The 18449-nt window shown below is 25.1% G+C and overlaps 1 protein-coding gene across 1 annotated transcript in view; it reads left to right on the top strand.

Moving 5' to 3' along the window:
* The first annotated feature begins 7604 nt into the window (after positions 1-7604).
* Positions 7605-18449, top strand: part of LOC112591189 (protein turtle homolog B-like) — a 318331-nt gene continuing 307486 nt past the window's right edge. The window contains exon 1 of the mRNA XM_025334915.1: positions 7605-8136. Coding sequence (XP_025190700.1) covers positions 8058-8136 — 79 coding nt within the window. The 5' untranslated portion in view covers positions 7605-8057. The remainder of the gene's footprint in view (positions 8137-18449) is intronic.

The following is an 18449-nucleotide window of genomic DNA, read 5'->3' on the forward strand; positions in this document are numbered from 1 at the left end:
ATTTTCTTTGAAGATTTTTAAATAGTTATTTTGATATTAATATTTAATATGTATTATTGTACTAATGATTAAAGCATTACATTCAAAATATGCCACTGTATACATTGAATGTAGTGTACAGTGGCGTGGCGAAGTGAAATATTTTATCGGGCAATTCATTTTTTGAATAACCTACCACCCCTTAATTCTTACACAGTACCCGCTACCCATGACCCATGTGCCATACTATATACAACAAAAAAGTACCTTTATTAAATCAATATAAATTACTTTATTTTACAAACGGCTGAAACCTGGATATTTCCGAGTTTATGATTCTAAAAATAGATTATATCGCAATAATATAATATTCTCAAGATGCTTATGCCGGAATGCCTATGCCGATGCCCTCATAGTCACTAGCATAATACTATAATTTCTTATTTTAATTTATTGCTTATTCGTAGAATGTACACTGTAGTATAATGTATTAATGTGTAATTAATAATATGTAGGTATACTATTAGATAGCTTTTCTTAGCATAATTATAACTATTGAAGTTATTATTCTTATTAAATAACAAATTAATTCAGATGATGTAGTCAGGTAGTCTTGTATAATAATATTTCTTACTAAATCCAGTACCCACCAACCCAGCACCCACCCCTTAAAAATGATCGGGCATCTGCCCTTCAAAATCACGGTCAACACGCCACTGGTAGTGTATACACACACATATTGCACAATTGCACTATAAAGTACATAATATTATTTAATTAATTATATCAATCATTGTATGCTTATCAGGTGTTTAACATAGAAAATTATGGGATGGTTCATAATATATAATTTGGTTTTCAACTGAAAAACTATGACGTATATTTTAGAAACTTTTTCAGTATTTATTGACATTTTGGATTCAGTTTCCAGTGAATTAATGAGTAAAAGAAGTAAGGAAATTATAACAATACATAATTTAATTATTTCAATCATTAAACTTACTAGGAATGATTGCTTAAAACAATAAATCGCTTTTAAGTAATGTTGGAATTGCATTTAACAATATTTTATTTTGTATATTATAATTTATTGTTAATACTTATTCTATAGGTACTTAAAATGTTTTGAAAATATCTTATAGTTATTTGTTGTTATTAAATAGGTATCTATTATCTAGGATTACATTTTTTAATGCAAATATCACGTCTAAAATGTAAGTAAATAATTAATATTATTTAAAATGATTTTTCATACAAATTTAAATATTTCAAAACGTAAAATTAAAAAGGAAAATAAAAAAAACTAGGTATGTCAATGTTCATTGAAGAACTGCTATTATAAATAACATCTATGGCTATTCGTAATTTCATTTACGATGTTTTATGTAACTAAATACAATTAATCTGAATGTTGTGTTACATTGCCTTAAACTATTAAGTTTTTTTAATGAATTATAATGAATTAATACTATCGCATATCGTAGTAAAAAAAAAAAAAAAAACAAGAAGTCGAGAACATAACTAATAAATATGTGGTTTTATAATTTTACTTACTTACACAATAATTTGACTTTGGTTAGGAAACGATTGAAATTGAAATTTGGGTTGCGACAGTTTTAATATTTATTTTAAGAAAAAGGGAATTTACAAAATTCTGTGGTATTAAGACGAGTCATTAAGATAAGTGAAAATAACCCAATACACGCGAATCCAACATCTAGATAGCGTTAGTGCAGTAAAAATGAATAAAAACCACCTGTGACTTTACTTACTACTAGACATATTTTATTATTTTTGAAATTGATTATAGAATTAATTATTATTCTATTATCAAGGTACAGATCAAGATATTTGAACTGTGTTATTAAGTTTTAGTGAATATTTATACAATTGTACCTATAGCTTTGTGTTCAGTAGGTACTCTAAATAGTCTAAATCTTAGTCGGTGAGTAGTATCTACTAGCATAGAACGCGGCTGTACTATCTATAGCCATAGCATAAAACAATCAGGAAACATACTATCTAAGAAATTGCATTGTACTTTTGGATTTAGGTCTTTGGAAATTATATTATGGATAACCTATTTGTAGTTAGCGTATTTCTGTGAAACAGCATTTTTTTATTTGTAAATTATTAAATCTAAATACAAAGCTATACTTTCTGAAAACCATCTAGAGCAGTGTTTTTGTTTAGCAGTCGGAAACTATTCTCCAGATTATGAGCAATTTGTCAATTATGTGCAATGTCACATTTTTACATTAATAAAATATGTTCATTTTATTATTTGTATAAGTATGTTTATTATTAATTAATTATAGGTATAAAAGGTATTTCAATTATATATTTTTTTCATGAAAGACGATCCTTAAAGGAAAAATATGTTCTAATTAGATCTCTGTGCCAAAAAAGGTTTAACCGTCCCCGGTATATACCTAATTGTGTATTCGAATTTCTATTAATGTCTATAATAGTATAATATGAGGTATGTGTATAAATAACTGATGTTGAAAAAGGCATGGCCGTTTTCGACCAAAAACGTACCTTTCCCTTTTCGGCCGATTCACATTTCGACCAAAAAAAAGTTTGATATAATATACAATATTAATGTTATTGAAAAATTAAAAATATATCATGGATTATCAAAACGGACTTGACAGATACAGTATATAGCTATGCTTTATAATTACCTAAAAGTAAATATTTGTATACTTTTATATTTGTAGGTATGATTTTGTTAAGTTGGTTTCAAATAACTACTTTAAAAAGTAGTGAACCAGCAACCTAACCTAAACAGTGCTAACAAAAGTAAGGAAAAAAAATGAATTATGACAGGTATGAATATTATGATTATATTATTATTAGTATTTTATACAACTTATACATTTTTTAATATTTTTTTTATGATAAAATATATAACATAAAGACTTATATTATGTAATTATTATCATTATTTATTTGTAACCTACTACTATATTTAAAAATAACTAACAAACATTATTTTTTCTATATAAAGACTTATAATTATTATTTAATAATATTTTTTTGGTCGAAAAGGAAATCGACCTTTTTCAAAATTTGGTCGAAAAGTGATTCGGCCGAAAAGGGAAGGGTACATTTTTGGTCGAAAAGTGTCTCGCCCGTTGAAAATCACTCCGTTTAGACCTGGTTTATTTTAATTAATAATATGCATTTAAAGTAAAAATTTAGTTTTTAATTTAATTAGATTAGAATGTTTGTATTTAGTTAAATAAATATTTTTTTAATGTATTTTTCTTACAATAACCAATAGATAATATGATTATATTAATGTGCATATGATTGGTAATGCTAACGAATTAATTTAATTTTGTCCATTGATATTAAACCATGATTTAAGTATAAAATAATAAAGGGCATTCATACCAAATAAAAAACCATTTCTTCTTCGAGAAAAAACTGACTAGTGATCCATGGATAAAATAAAAAATAAATATATCGTACTTTTTTCCGTGTAACTGGTATTAAATTTTATCACGGTTCCAATTATTTCCCCGTGTCCCGTCACTTGTTGCCAGTTGTCGAACGATTTTAATTATAATTTTTTAATCAAATAGTAAATAAATGTACATCCTATTGTAGTCTCATGTTGAGAGTGCCAACTTGAGACAAGAAAATTACAGTTGTAGCACTTATATATTTTGTCGTTTAGTAGTTACCTACTATATGTGAATGATAAGAGGGAGAAATTATTGAGGCTTAACCACATTCAAATAATTGATTTGAGGTCAACCTCAAAAAAAAAAAAAATATATATATAAATACCTATTTTACATATTTAAATTAAAATTATTATTTTGGATTCTTTGATTAGTTTTACAATATTTATTCATTCTTTTTTGTTATTTTTTACGCACATTTTTGGTTAGGTAATAAATTATATATTGGTCTAAGAAATTTATCTATATTTATTTTTAGAGTAAAAATTACTCAAGGTTTTATATTTTAGAGAGATCATTTTTCAAAATTTGGAAAAAACTCATAAATTAGACAATTTTTTCATTTTAATTTAGTGATGTTGCTCTAAATAATTTAAGTTTCACTATTAGAATTGGACTAAAAACGGCCAATTTATTTTAATTATTTAAACTAACTCCCAAAATAATAATTAAGAAATTTAAAATTTCACCATTTACTAATCAATATCTTTAAAACAACTGAAGAAAAATAAATATATATATACACTAATACACATATTTATACATTAAATGCATATAAAAAATAATTGTTCAAACTAATATTTATGAAAATTATAATATTGAATAATTATGAAGTGAATTTTAAGGATATTATTTTTGGATTTTATTAAATTTTATTAGATGTTTGGTTCAAATTTTGAATTAAACTGGACTTAAGATTTTTTGATTTGGTTTTAAAACTTTTATAAAGAAAAAATGATTATTAAATTTTTGAAGTTTTTAGTACGCGTACAATTCAAAATTACAATTTGTTACTAAAACGAATTATACTATTTTTAAGGTACCTATTTAATAGTTCAAAAAGTGTAATGTTCTAACTTCTATTTCTGTAAAATATTTTGTTTATTATGTTTAGTTTGGTAAGTTTCGTTAACACAACGAAAAGTTCTATAAAAAAGTAAAATATTGTAAAGATAGTATGATAAATAGAGATGTAGAGCCTTTGGGGGACGGTCTTTGTGGATCTGTTTGCTATTAAATACTTATATAAGTCCCCAAAACTATTTAACAGGATGCATTTTCAACACAGCAGATGTATTTTACTGCAAATTCTTATTATGCATCTATAAAAATAATTGTTTAAAATACCATAAATATTTATTGTAATAAAATTATAATTTGAAATTTATAATGAACACTGTACATAATTAAATAATTGCTGTTATGAATCAATAAGTATAGAATATAAATTTAGGCATTGAAATTAGTAGAAATACGAGATAGAAAAATCAAATTGATCTATTAATAAAAAAGTTTATACATTAAGAAATCTAAACAAAGTTCTCGAATTATTGTCTAAATTACATCAAATTTATTTAGTATTGGTTGAATTAATAATCTCCTAGGGTATAATAGATTGCAGTGGTAATTTCGATAATGTTATTTATGTATTACATTACATATATATGTTAGCGTCAATGTATGGAATTCTGTAATTCTATAAAATAGGTAACTAGTTATTTTAATGAATTGTGATTTGTGGATTCTTTCAGTTAATGTATTGAATGAATTCATAAACACATAATTTAACTAGTTATTCTACATGCTAACTAAATATTTTATAAAATATCAATAACGGTTTGGTTAATATATTTAAAACTATTATTTAATCTATACGTATGTAAAATATAAATATTCATTTTGAAAAGTCGATTCTGATTTGTATAACCTCAATTTATTAGAACTTTATTAAATTATTATTATTTCAATTTTTATTTATAATTAGGTATTAAATTATTATTACTTTTATAAATTACTATTTATTTATTAGTACACGAACTTTTTAGATGGAATTTAAAGTTACAAAGCACCTTATTTTTTTTAAACATTTGTACTGTTTGTTGACATGTGCATTTGAAAAAAAGCTTTAAACATTATTTAGTTATTTAATAAAATAACGTATTTAGTACATACATAACCACTAACACACACACACACACACACACACACACACACACACACACACACCTATATACGAGTGTGTGTATATATATTAGTAGAAAAATGTCAAAATCACACTATTAGAATTTAATTCAAAGCTAATGTTTTCAACAACAAAATTATAAACAGAATAAAATGTACTACTTATTAAAAAAATATACTTAAAAGTTACTGCTATGTATTGCTAATAAGTTATTGGTAATAAATAATAATGTATGGAGTAAACATAACGTACGTAAAAACAATTTTAATCATTAAAAGATCCAGAAAAACCACATCTAGTAGGTACTTTGAAATAATCGATACCAAATTATGTAATAAAATACCAACCTGTATAATAAACCTTTGATTTAATTAAGTAAAAAAAGGCATTTTGTAGTGGTCTATAGGAATTCCCAGATGAATTATTAATAATGTGATATTAATTATATTTTATAAATATTTAAAATTTCTGATACTTATTTTGAATGTTATAATCCGGAATTCATTTTTAAGTATATATTGTTTGAGAGTTTTATTGATAGATATTATAATCAATGTAAAATAACTGCAGTTTATATTATGTACCTACTCATCAAATAAAAATATTATTTAGAACTCTTGGGCTTTCCCACGAGTCCTCTGTAGGGCTGAGTACTCATATGCATATGCAATTAAATTATTAAATAAAAACAAATGTATAACAATTGATAATTATTAAAAAATAAAAATGTATTATAGCTTTAATTATTTAAAATTCATTATATATTAAACAGCCATTTTAGATTCTTAGCAGAGTAATGAATATATTGATTTTATACAATGTGTGCGTGTGTATACGCGATATGAAGTAGAAAAAATTTTTTGTAGATGGATTTTTTGCATGGGATATAATAATATCAATACAACTTTATTATCTCACTATTATTCAGATATCTACTGTTATTATACTTAGCAGTACTGAATGCATTGTGTGCTGTACCATTGACAGATGACCAATCATTTTTTTTACTCAAATAAAATTTTTATGGTTATCTATGATTTTCATTCATAACATAGATATTTATAAATATATAATATAATATAATAAATAATAAAATTGTATTGACATTTTGTATTTCATTGAAATCTTATACGTATAGCTTTGCGGGCTGTTTGCGGTTACAATATGTAAGGGATGATGATAGAGATAGGAATAATTTTTCTTGTTTTTTATTTACTTTTTTGTTTATTGTTTGTCAAATAGTTGTAGAACGTTGTTTCGCTTATATAAACCACTGGAGCTATATAATATAATATTAGTTAAGATACCAAATTTATATCATATAGAAAGAGGAGGACTTAGACCTTACAATATCATATTTATTTTTCTGATATTAAACTAGTATTTGAGTAGTGTGTATATGGTAGTAAGAAACGAATTATGTTATTTAAAAACACATTATAATACATCTTTAAATCTTCAATATTATGTTTTTTGGAAATAATATTTATTTGTATTAATTATACATAAAAAATAAAAATCTTAACGTACAGTTTGAGTTTTTTGCTTTTTTTTACTATGTGTTTCGCAAAGTCATTTTGAATTTGTAAAGAAATACTTTAAATTGACTACACCAAACCCCTTAAAAAAGCAGATGTATCGGGCGGACGCGCCATTCATAAGTTCAATCCTTTTGAGCGTTTTATTTTTTTAAATTGATATAATACGGTATTGCAGTAGTATAATGATCCTTTCGCTCGTGATCGGTGCACATTGTAATATTATTGTATACTTAGGTGCCTTTAATATAATAATAATAATAAAAATAATAATTGCGTAGTGTGGGCGTCAAATCGTTTGGCTGCGCTGTGCGTATGAGACGCGCAGAAGAACAACGCCGCCGCCGCCGCCGTTACCACTGCCGGGGGAAAAACCACCTCAACCCTCGGGGAGGCGCGCGTGTCCGGCACGTCAGCCGACAGCAAACGCGCCGCTCACGCTAGCACACGACCGCAGTCTGCCGCCAAACACCCATCCCGCCGGGTCCGTTGCTGTCATACGGCCGTTTTATCGTTCATCGTCGTCGTCGTCGCGCTCGTATCCGGCGTCGCCGTTTTCTCCGCGAGACCATGTGTCGTCCACTCACGTCCGATCGGTCGCTGTCGCGCCCGTCGCCGTCATCACCGTTGCCGCCGGAATGATGAAAATAAATTGTAATAATTAAACTAGTGCGATGGCCGCAGTGTCCTTCTCTACCGTTTCGCGCCATTTCTACGCCGTGCGTCACGAAATTGATTTTAAAAACTGAAAATCGCTTTAAAAGTTTCCTCGGCGTTTTTACTACGTTCTATCGTATTTCTCTTGTACCTTTTACGGTTTTCGATTTTGGTTTTTCGCGCTCCGCGAGTGTAACGACCACCGCCCGCTGCCCTTGCCTCGTCATGGAGGCGGATCTCCGGATTCTCCTGGTCGTTTGGATACTGTCCACCATGGGAGCGTCACCTGAACTGGCGTCTGAAGGTATGAGAAAATCGTACGAGAATGCACGGGTACCTATATACGTTAATTGCTACTGTTGTGGCAGCGAGTAATACCTCCGCCGGGTGGTTACGGAAACCAAGAGTTAGAACATGCGAATAACATAATAAAATATCTATAAAAAATAAACGAATAAAAAGTTTTACGTGTGTACTATAAAATTATAATAACAGTCCCACGAAATTTTTGAGTTTGGAACGCATTACCTCCTTAACGACAATATTTTATCATGTCATTAGATATTTCGATAAATATTTAAGGCTTAAAAACTGAAATGATTTAAAATATTGAATTGTGTTTAAATCGAGAATTGATAAAACAATAAATGGATTTTCACTTTTATTCCAATATAGTTTTTATAACAGCGGACGGTAACAACTTACATTTCATTATCGGTTAGATGAATATTTTTTTTATTCCATCGTTAGTGTCAAGTGCTGAAGTATCTGTTATATTTAAATTGTTTTTCAAATATTCATTTTATACATTCAAGAGTTTTATATACACGTACAAGTGTTATTATTAAACTATCCTATATGTCCAAAATAATTATTTAAAATATTTTTTTTAATTCAAAACCAATTCAAAGCTTCTGAAAATTTAAATTACTAACATTTTTAAATTTTATTTGAATATTGAGTTATTATATTATAGTATGTTAAGTATGTGAGTAAAACATTTTTTTTTTTTTTTCATAAGTTATATAAAGTATAGAGTTAAATTCCAATTGTTCATACTAAAAATATATATTAAGTATACTTGTGTAGTTGTGTGTATTTATATTATGTTTAATGAAACTTGGAGACTTTTGTATATTTTTGGAATAGGTGTCTTTGAATTTTAAATGGGTGAAAAATTGTGTTTAGAAATTAATTATGTATAAAATTGAATTTTGCTAAGTATGAGCAATTTTTGATTGCTTATATATTTTTATAACAATTTTAAAAATTAAATCACAGTTTTAATTCAATGAATATGGTGTGATATGAATTACAGTGTTAGTATGTAGAATATAAATAATTATAAAATTCATATACATACAATACTATTTTAATGCTATTAATTTTTTTCTATTATTTTTTGTTGATTTATCTGTGATTTTTCAAGCAATCAAACAATAAAATTATGTATTTTGAAAAATGTATGTCTATGTTTTAGATTATTAATTATCATTTATTATTTATGTTAATAAATAATATGTATACTTCAATTTATATAATCATCTTAAAATACTTAATATTTTTTTAACTAATTATAAATTAAAACGAAGTTTTTAATGCATTTAATTATTAATTGTTAATTTAAATTAACAATTTTGATTAAAATATTATTTATACAATACAAATATGTTACATATTTTAATAAATTTTTAGTTAGAAAACATAACTTCAATGTTCTATAAACAATAATAAATATAATTCTTGACTTTTTGTGTAAAATAAGTTCAATTCATGTTGTTTTTTGTGTTATAACTACTGACTTGAGGGTATGTTGTTTCCACAACTTGATCACGATATTGCAAATTTTAATGACGAAGTAGAATTAAATCTGCTTGTATTAAAATTGCATTTAATTTGCTTTCTTGTATACTCAATATTCAGATCTAATACCCATACAATACAATACTGCATATATGCATATATGGTATAGTATACTATACTTAAATTAAGAATTTTAATACTATAAATATTTGTTTACACTAATTAATTAATAAAATAAAAAGCAAGTAAGTTTAAAGGAAACCTTACCATAGGTTATATTTAATATTGGTGAAGACTAAAGTTTAATGGTGCATAAACTATAAATAGATATCTAAGAATTATGATGTTAAAATAGAAATACTTGTATGTTGTGAGTATATGACTTAATAATTGAATTTTTTTGAATATAAAAACATACATTTTTATTTATATTTTTTTATTAGAATAACTCTTAGAATCGTGATCATTCATAATTGCTATATTTTTTATAATATTGTTACAATTTTAATGTGTCGATGAGAATTGTTTTTATTTTTAAAGTAAGATTACACGGGTTTGCTTATTGTTAAGTAGGTATACAAGAATAATAATAATAAATTTACAATACTTAGCTTACATTAAATTAATTTTGTCCAAATTAAACTTCTGGAGAAAATATATTGTTTGTTATAAGACGTATCTCGAGAAATTAGAATATATCACAAGAATTTAACTTTCATATTTTTTTTATTTTTTTTTTTTTATTGAAAAGCTTATTTACAACCTATACTTAATTAAGTTAATAAGTACATTTTTTTTTCTAATCAAAAGAATATTTACATATATTTTCTTGATGATACATTAATGATGCGTCAGTTTTATCAAATTCTGTGACAATTTGTTTGATGAAATAAAAGTACTTTTTACAGTTTTACTGTCTTATGCTTCAGATTTGTTATAATTTCAGAGTTTTGTGTTTATATTTTTTATGATGCAAAAATATTTTAATTTTGTAATTTTGGTATTCTCATATCGGAGACCGAGTTTAGTTTTTTTAATTATATATAAAAGTGTTTTTTGGAGATGTTATAGTCTAAGTAAAATAAGAATGTCAAAATATCTTGATTATTATTGAATATGCGTTTGAAAGTGATAAAATTAATTTTGAAATATTTTTCATCATCTAATATTTATTCTGTTGGTCTAAATAGGCATCTATGTTAAAAAAAAAATGTATTTAACGATATTGATGCAATTTTTTATTTTCTATTTTTACTTTGAGAAGTTTTTAGATTTAGTGTGTGAGAGAGTTTAGGTGTTTTGGTGGAATTAAAAACTGATGTAGATAACAATACAGCGGTAGAGAGAGATAATTTTGGAATAGATCTTTTGGTATCTAACTTTAATAGGATTTACTTGTGCTGGGAAACTTTTTGTCTTTTGTCGTATTAGTATATAGTTAATAAATTAGGAATTATAGATTTTTATTTGATGTTAGTCGTTTGCGATTGAATATTAAAGGTTATACTTTTTTCATTTTTTTAAAATAATATGCATCAGTTTAACTGGCATAGTGAGGACGTGTGATCCTGAGATTTGCAAAAGAAATACATTACTGAATCATCGGATAAAAATTTAACTAGTTGATTAGGAATAATTCGTTGTGTAAAATTAACTAAAATAGGTATGGCAGAATGTTCTTAAATTGTTAGTCCTATGTTTGTAAAGAAGTAATTAAATTACATATAGCCGTTTATTTAGCTTGTAAAATTAACTTTCGTTAACGCTGGGTGGCATATTTGAACATAAGAGTACAGATACATCTAATAATATATAATTATTATATATACTATATAATTTACATATTATGTTAAACATTTCTAATCTAATTTAAAATAATAATATGATTATTTTGAAATTATTCACTTAAAACTTATTAGATGGAAAAACCCATTTGTAATCTGTAAAAAAGATATCTTCTTAGTTCATGGTTAGAAATAATTTAATCTTAACGAGGTTAGGAATTTATGACATAGATTAATATTATTGATATATTTTTGGTACTTTTTATGAATAGAGTATTGGTACTCTATGGTATTATACTATTTTAACAATTGATATGATTGATCCGATTGATAAGAAATTTAGTACTGTTAGATTTTTATTTTTTGAGAATTTTTGATATGTAATGGTTAACTAATAATTGGATTTTTGAGAATGTGATGTTTTATGTTCATTTTTGCGAATACGGGTTTCACTTACTTCAGTGGTATATATACGTATTATTTACGAGTAGATGTTTTGAGGTAAAATAAATATAAGCATACTACCCTTGTGTTCGATATAGATATAATATAATTTACTGTTATCAAAAGATAATTAAATGTGGTACTCACGAATTCACGAAGATGTAGACTTTTTGTTTGTGTGGCGTGCAGTGTGTGGTCAATTGATGAGCTTTCTTATTATTCAAATTATTGATTCTAATCATATTATTCACACATAGTATATATAATATATTAATGATTTAAAAATAATATTTGTGTTTTATACTTTTATCAGTATCTACTGTGATTTGTAATTATTATTGGAGCGTATGCAAGATGCTAATATTTTATCGATATAAGTAATATATATTATATTATATTTGGTTTTAAAATAATAATATTTATCTGATAAAAAAAAAGAAACACGACACCAGACGAGTGATAATTTAAGTTCCAGTTCTAATTTTATTGATATTAATATTTAAAAAAACAGTGTCGTTGTAAATCATTACCTATTAAAAATATTTTTTATTTACTTAGATATAGACATATTATGATATATAAATTATAAAATAATATAGTAGGTAAATCACAGATGAATTATGTAGGTATACTAAAATGTACTGTTATATATGTGATTTAGCTAAATTTGTTTGGTTTTTATTATCTTGATCATGAGTATGCACCTATATTAAAGAAAAGATTTCATAAATTAATGTTTTTAAAATTTGTTGACATAATGAAAAAACACATTTATTTTTATGTTGAACATTTAAGTAGGTATTTTATTATATCATTAATAATTAAACTTTGATTACTATTCCCAGTACCTATAGTCAAGTTGTATCAAATTTGAAAGAATCATATTTTTTATAAAAAAACGTGCATCATTTTGGATCGATAGCTTATTTAATCTGATTAATAATAATAATTACAAGGGTTCTATGATAAATTAAATTATTTGCACAACAAACTAATGAAAAAAGTAAATAAAAATTAAATTACTGCTTTGTTCTTTTTAAGTTAAAAAAATACATCATAAAATGAAAATAGTAGTTAGTGATAACATGAGGTAATGAATATGTATATATGTATATATGTATACATAGTAAAATTGTTGGCTCTATATACGTTCAAACGAAGAACAGATAAGGCTTATTTAACCCTTTAGTCTTTTTGTTTTGAAATTCATTCTTGTGGAAATAATATTTAAAAAATAAAAACTTCGCTAATTTCATTACCAAATTAAATTTTGGATATTATTTGCGAAACAAAACAAAATCCATTGCAACTTAAGGTCATCATATTACAATGAACCCCTATACCGTGTTTCGAGTCATAAAATGTTGGACGATAACAAATTGTGCTTTTATAAAACTGTCTTTGTATTCTACTATTATTACCCCAAATATTACCTTTATATTTAAAAAAAAAAAAACTTTAATGTTTATATCGTAATAAAACTTAATTATTGTATTTTAGATTCTGAGTGAATCAAATAATTCCTGCCTACACTTTTTTTAGGAAGATTATTTTTGTATGCAGCTATGCGTAATGCATATATGTGATTATTTTCAAATTTAGTGACACTATATCTATAAAATAATTTATGAAATGTATGGAAATAATTTTTTTACACAATCAGTTTGATTAATTTGTTAAAACCCAGATATCTAACTTAATGAGTTGTTAATGTTCAAAATTATATTTTGATCAAACGTTATTAAATGAAAATTACTTAATCAAGTAATCTTATTCTCATTATAATTTTAAAATTTTAAATATTATTTGTTAAAAATAAAAGTTTATTATTTTATTTAAGAAGTTGAGCCTCACTTGTAATTTGTGTATCGCATAAATTGTTTAGCGCTTTAACTTAGGATAGGTAGTGTCTGGGTATAGTTATATTTCATATTATTATGATGCATTAATTTAACTTATGATTATTATGACGACTGTTATATCTTATTATTATTATTATTATTATGTAGAGTTCTAAAGCAATTTTTAAACGTGTTTTAAAATGTATTTATTTTTCAAGATTGATACAAAATTATAGATATTAGCTATTGATAGTTAAGAATCATTTTTTTAAATTGAATGATTTATCACTACTTTCAAATGAATAATAATAATAAATAATAATAATTGGTATATACTATTAACTATTAAAATAATTGATCAACACTCCACAGGTTTCTATATTATGTATTCTTATCACAATTTTTATTTTAATTCATCAAGTTTATCAAAACATTTAAAATCCACTTCATATAACATATTTATTAAGTTAAGGACATTTAATTCTTCTTTGTATAATATTATGTACAATGTATATATTTGTATTCAATCTAATTGTTCAAAAATGTTTCCCGATGTGAAAATTGTATTGGGCTTTAATTGCATAATCAAACACTTGTACTATTAATTTAAAATAAAATGTTTGCTGTATGATAATTAAATGTTTTTAGAATTTATTGTTTTGTTTAATAATAAGCCAATAACGATAATCCCAGATTTTGTTGTCCAAGTATAAAGGACCCTTTATATTTGTGCTACATATACCAAACTATGTTGAGCGTTTTTTTTCTTTACTATTGCTAAGGGATTTACGTGTTTCCCCTCGGAATTCAAGTGTAATTACGTCAGGTGGGCTAAGGCTGACACCAATACTATTATGAAGGGCACGGTAGAACCTTGTTTTATATACATTAATCACGCAAGACTTCTGTTTTATAAAAGCAGATTTTTTAACAAAAAAAAAAAAAAAATAATAATAATAGATCTATATTATTATTAAATTTTGTTATTTTTATTTTATTTTTTGTTTAAGTTTTTTTTACTAACTTGGTTGAGTAAACGCTAGCTATGTGTTGGTTTAAAAAATACCACGTATGAAGATTATTGTTCTATGCACGATTTTTATTTCATTTTTTACTCTTTTCATATCAATGTTTTTGTTACATACAAACGACTTAAAAAACTTTGAGTAGGTTTATAATGCAGAGTTAAAGAAGAAGAAGAAAGTAGCGTTGACAGTGCAGCTGTCGCGCGTCTTACTGAACGTTTTTGGCCATGGTCTGTGTAATGTTACCTATGTCATTAGTGTAAAATTGCGTTTTATAGTTTCAGATAAGTTTAAATTTATGAAAGCAGCTTAGCTTTTTTAAAATTAGATTTGGATAAAAATATACATTTCTTGAGACTTGTGACAATAGTAAAATTTAATCGTTTAAAATATTTAATTACTTATATTTATATAATTAATGTTAAATATATCTAAAAATATATAGTTTCAATAATAAAATACAATGCGGTATAATATTTTAATTAATTTATTGAAAAAGGATTAAAAAATGATGCTTTTTTGCAATTTATTACAATATTTAAAATATGTTTAATGTAAATTTTTTGATAAAAATATAAGTAATAATCGTTAAAAAGTTAGTTTACGTTACGAAAATTAAAAGTTAAAACGTTTGGTATTGCCTTTGGCTGCCTGTATTTGAAGTTTTTGTATTTTTTCTTTTGGTTAAAAAACATACATATATATACATATAACTATTACCTATATACATAAATATCTTAAGTTTTGTCAGAATAAAACGCCATTTTTTTTCTTGGCAGCATAAAACTTTTTCACTGGATCTGGATGCTAATAAGTTCGGGTTCATTTGTCCGGTTTTTAGTTCAGAATTCGATATGGTGTTAGTATTCGGCGTATACATTAAACCCCCTCTTTTTCTAGACGGTTTACCTTCGTCTTCGCAAAGTTTCCTTACACGGACTCCGAATACCTTATGAGGACAACTTTTGATAGAAAGAAATACTTGTATTGGTTTCGCAAAATTATTAACCTACAGCACTATAGCGAATGAAATATTAAGGGATATTCGTTTCAAAGAAAAACATTACCCGAAGAAAGTTTCACCAAAAGCCATTGGGGCTAAACAAATCCGGGAAAAGTTTGTATAATAGAATGTAATCTAAATTATGGCTCATACCACGAGACGCGCATAAGGTGAACCCTGTAGGTGACGGTGAAGAAAATCGGTTGAGAAAAAATTATTTTTTATACACCGTACGTATCACTAAGGTTGAAGGTATTGAAATTTGATATCGATATAGCGGTATCAGAATCGGCACAGTATGTGACGGAATACTGTAATATCAATATTATAATGTATCTTAATAACGATATAACCATAATAAATGATCCTTACATTTATGGTATTAATTAATATCATTATAAAATAATAAAATGTGAAAATGTTATAAAAATTGTCTAAATTATACCTTTTGAAAAGCGTGAATGCTCTATTAAAATATTATTATGTAGAGCATTTAAAATTTTTAATTGAGCCGAAACCAAAAGGCTTACCTATAATTATTGTCGTACTTTCATATTTTTCCATTTTTTAAAATATATTTAATTCGGTATTACACAATAAATCGATGAAGTGGTATTTTGAATGTTACAGGTATACTAATATTTAAAGGGTACACTGAAAAATAAATCGTTAACCCTATAGTATTATACTAAAGTTTGAGTTTTTAATACATTGTACTTATATGTTATTTAAACATTGTTTTGAATGCATAATTAAGTTTTGAAATAAGTTAGGAATTATTTATGAATAGAATTTTATCATGAATTAATTTTTAAATTTGTTTTCGCAATGAAAATAATATAAAAAACATCGATTATTGTTTTAGAAAATATTGGTGTGATATATATGATTATATTAATAATATAATTGTTGCTAGTAAACTTCTACCGATCCGGTGTATCAGCGCCAGGTTAGTTTGATGGAGATTTTTGATGGAAAACAAGATCATAACTTTATCTATGTTTTAGGTACATTCAATAACTCAATTTAGACTTACAAAAGTTGACAATGTCAAATAAAAAAAAAGTATATTTACAAATTTCCAAGTGCTGCACTATATATTGTTTTGTTGGAAATTTGTTCTCTAGTTCTCTAGTAGATAGTTTTTTTACGATTGTTTTTTTTTTTAAATTTTTAAGTAGACCCAATAATGCTAAAAATACTAAATTTAATTTTGTAATTGGTTACAATAAAGGCTACTAGATGATGAGATACAAATTGTAGTAATTTAGTTTTCAGTATTATACAAACCATTATGAGGCACAATAACCGTTTAAAATAACACTGGTTCGTTTGGAATTGGCTTATAAAACAGCAAAAATCGCACTCTAAAGCTTTTAGCGGAATTTTATATACGCCATAATGTATCTGTTTGACCATAAAACCGCTACAGAAACACTTTCATTATTATTAGTTCAAAATTATAACACTACGCTGACTAAGTTGGGTTATACAAATTGTAGTATTAACGGCAGATGTTACGGTATTTAAAAGGATTTATTTTTTTTTTGTAAACCTTGTTATGAAATTGAATACATTTTTACTTGAACGGCTATTTAATATTTGTTTTTTGGCACTGCTATTTTTTATCAAATTTTGTAAATTTATAATATAATTATTATTAATGGTAGGTAGGTATATTGTAGTATTTATATACATTATACAATATAAAATATAATCATGTACCTATATTATGGTTATTTAAACGTATCTTCATACTTCAACGGAATAATATTATTTTTGTTAGTTATTAGTATAATATTTGTTTATTAGGTAGCATATATTATTATAAATAGAGATTTGTGAATTTAAGCATGATAATTTATATTAAATAATATATCTGTTTATAAATCGTTTTAAAATTTTTTGAGTTTGAAATAAATGTTGATTTACTTAAGAAAATAATACAATTACGTAAATTGTGTAGTATTTATTCGTACTTTATTTCCTATTTCTAAATTTAGGTATATATGATTCGTTCTTAAACAAAAAAAAAAAAAAAAAATGATATGAATGACAATTTTAGTTGAAATAAAAGTAAAATAATTGTATTTTATAGACTTAAGTTATTATTATGATTTATGATAAATAAAATTGCGTGTACATCAAAAATATTTTTTGTGTGGCATATATGATATTGGAATCAGCATGATCTTATCAACCTCAAATGAACTGGATAAAAAATAAATTTATACATAAAATATTTTACAACGAATTTTTTTCTATTTCAAAATGTTAACAGTGAAAAAACAGTGGGTAGAGTCTGGAGAAGAGTATTTGGCCAAAGGGAAATCTGTTTTTTATGACGTTATAGATGTTATGACACAGGGTTGTGAGGAGGTAGTTGGAATTCTTTGTCCTCTCTCATCCTATACTACCATATTCAAAATAACAAATCACTGAGCTGAGAATAACTATTGAGCATATAAATATTACATGTATTATATAAATATATATTTATTATTGGTCCTAATTTTTTTAGTTAATTTTAATTTAAAGGATTCTTGAATATTTAATTTTAATCCTATTGTTAATGCATTTGATATAGACAATAGATATGCATAATTAAAATTAGTATATATATAAAACTTATAGTTGATGGTATTACAAAGATCGCAATATATTGAAAGTACGAGTAAATTGTTATCTAATATTGAGCAGTATTCGTATTTTATAGC

This window comes from Melanaphis sacchari, unplaced genomic scaffold (assembly GCF_002803265.2).
Source record: "Melanaphis sacchari strain LSU unplaced genomic scaffold, SCAv2.0 Contig12_pilon_pilon, whole genome shotgun sequence".
Taxonomy (NCBI): domain Eukaryota; kingdom Metazoa; phylum Arthropoda; class Insecta; order Hemiptera; family Aphididae; genus Melanaphis; species Melanaphis sacchari.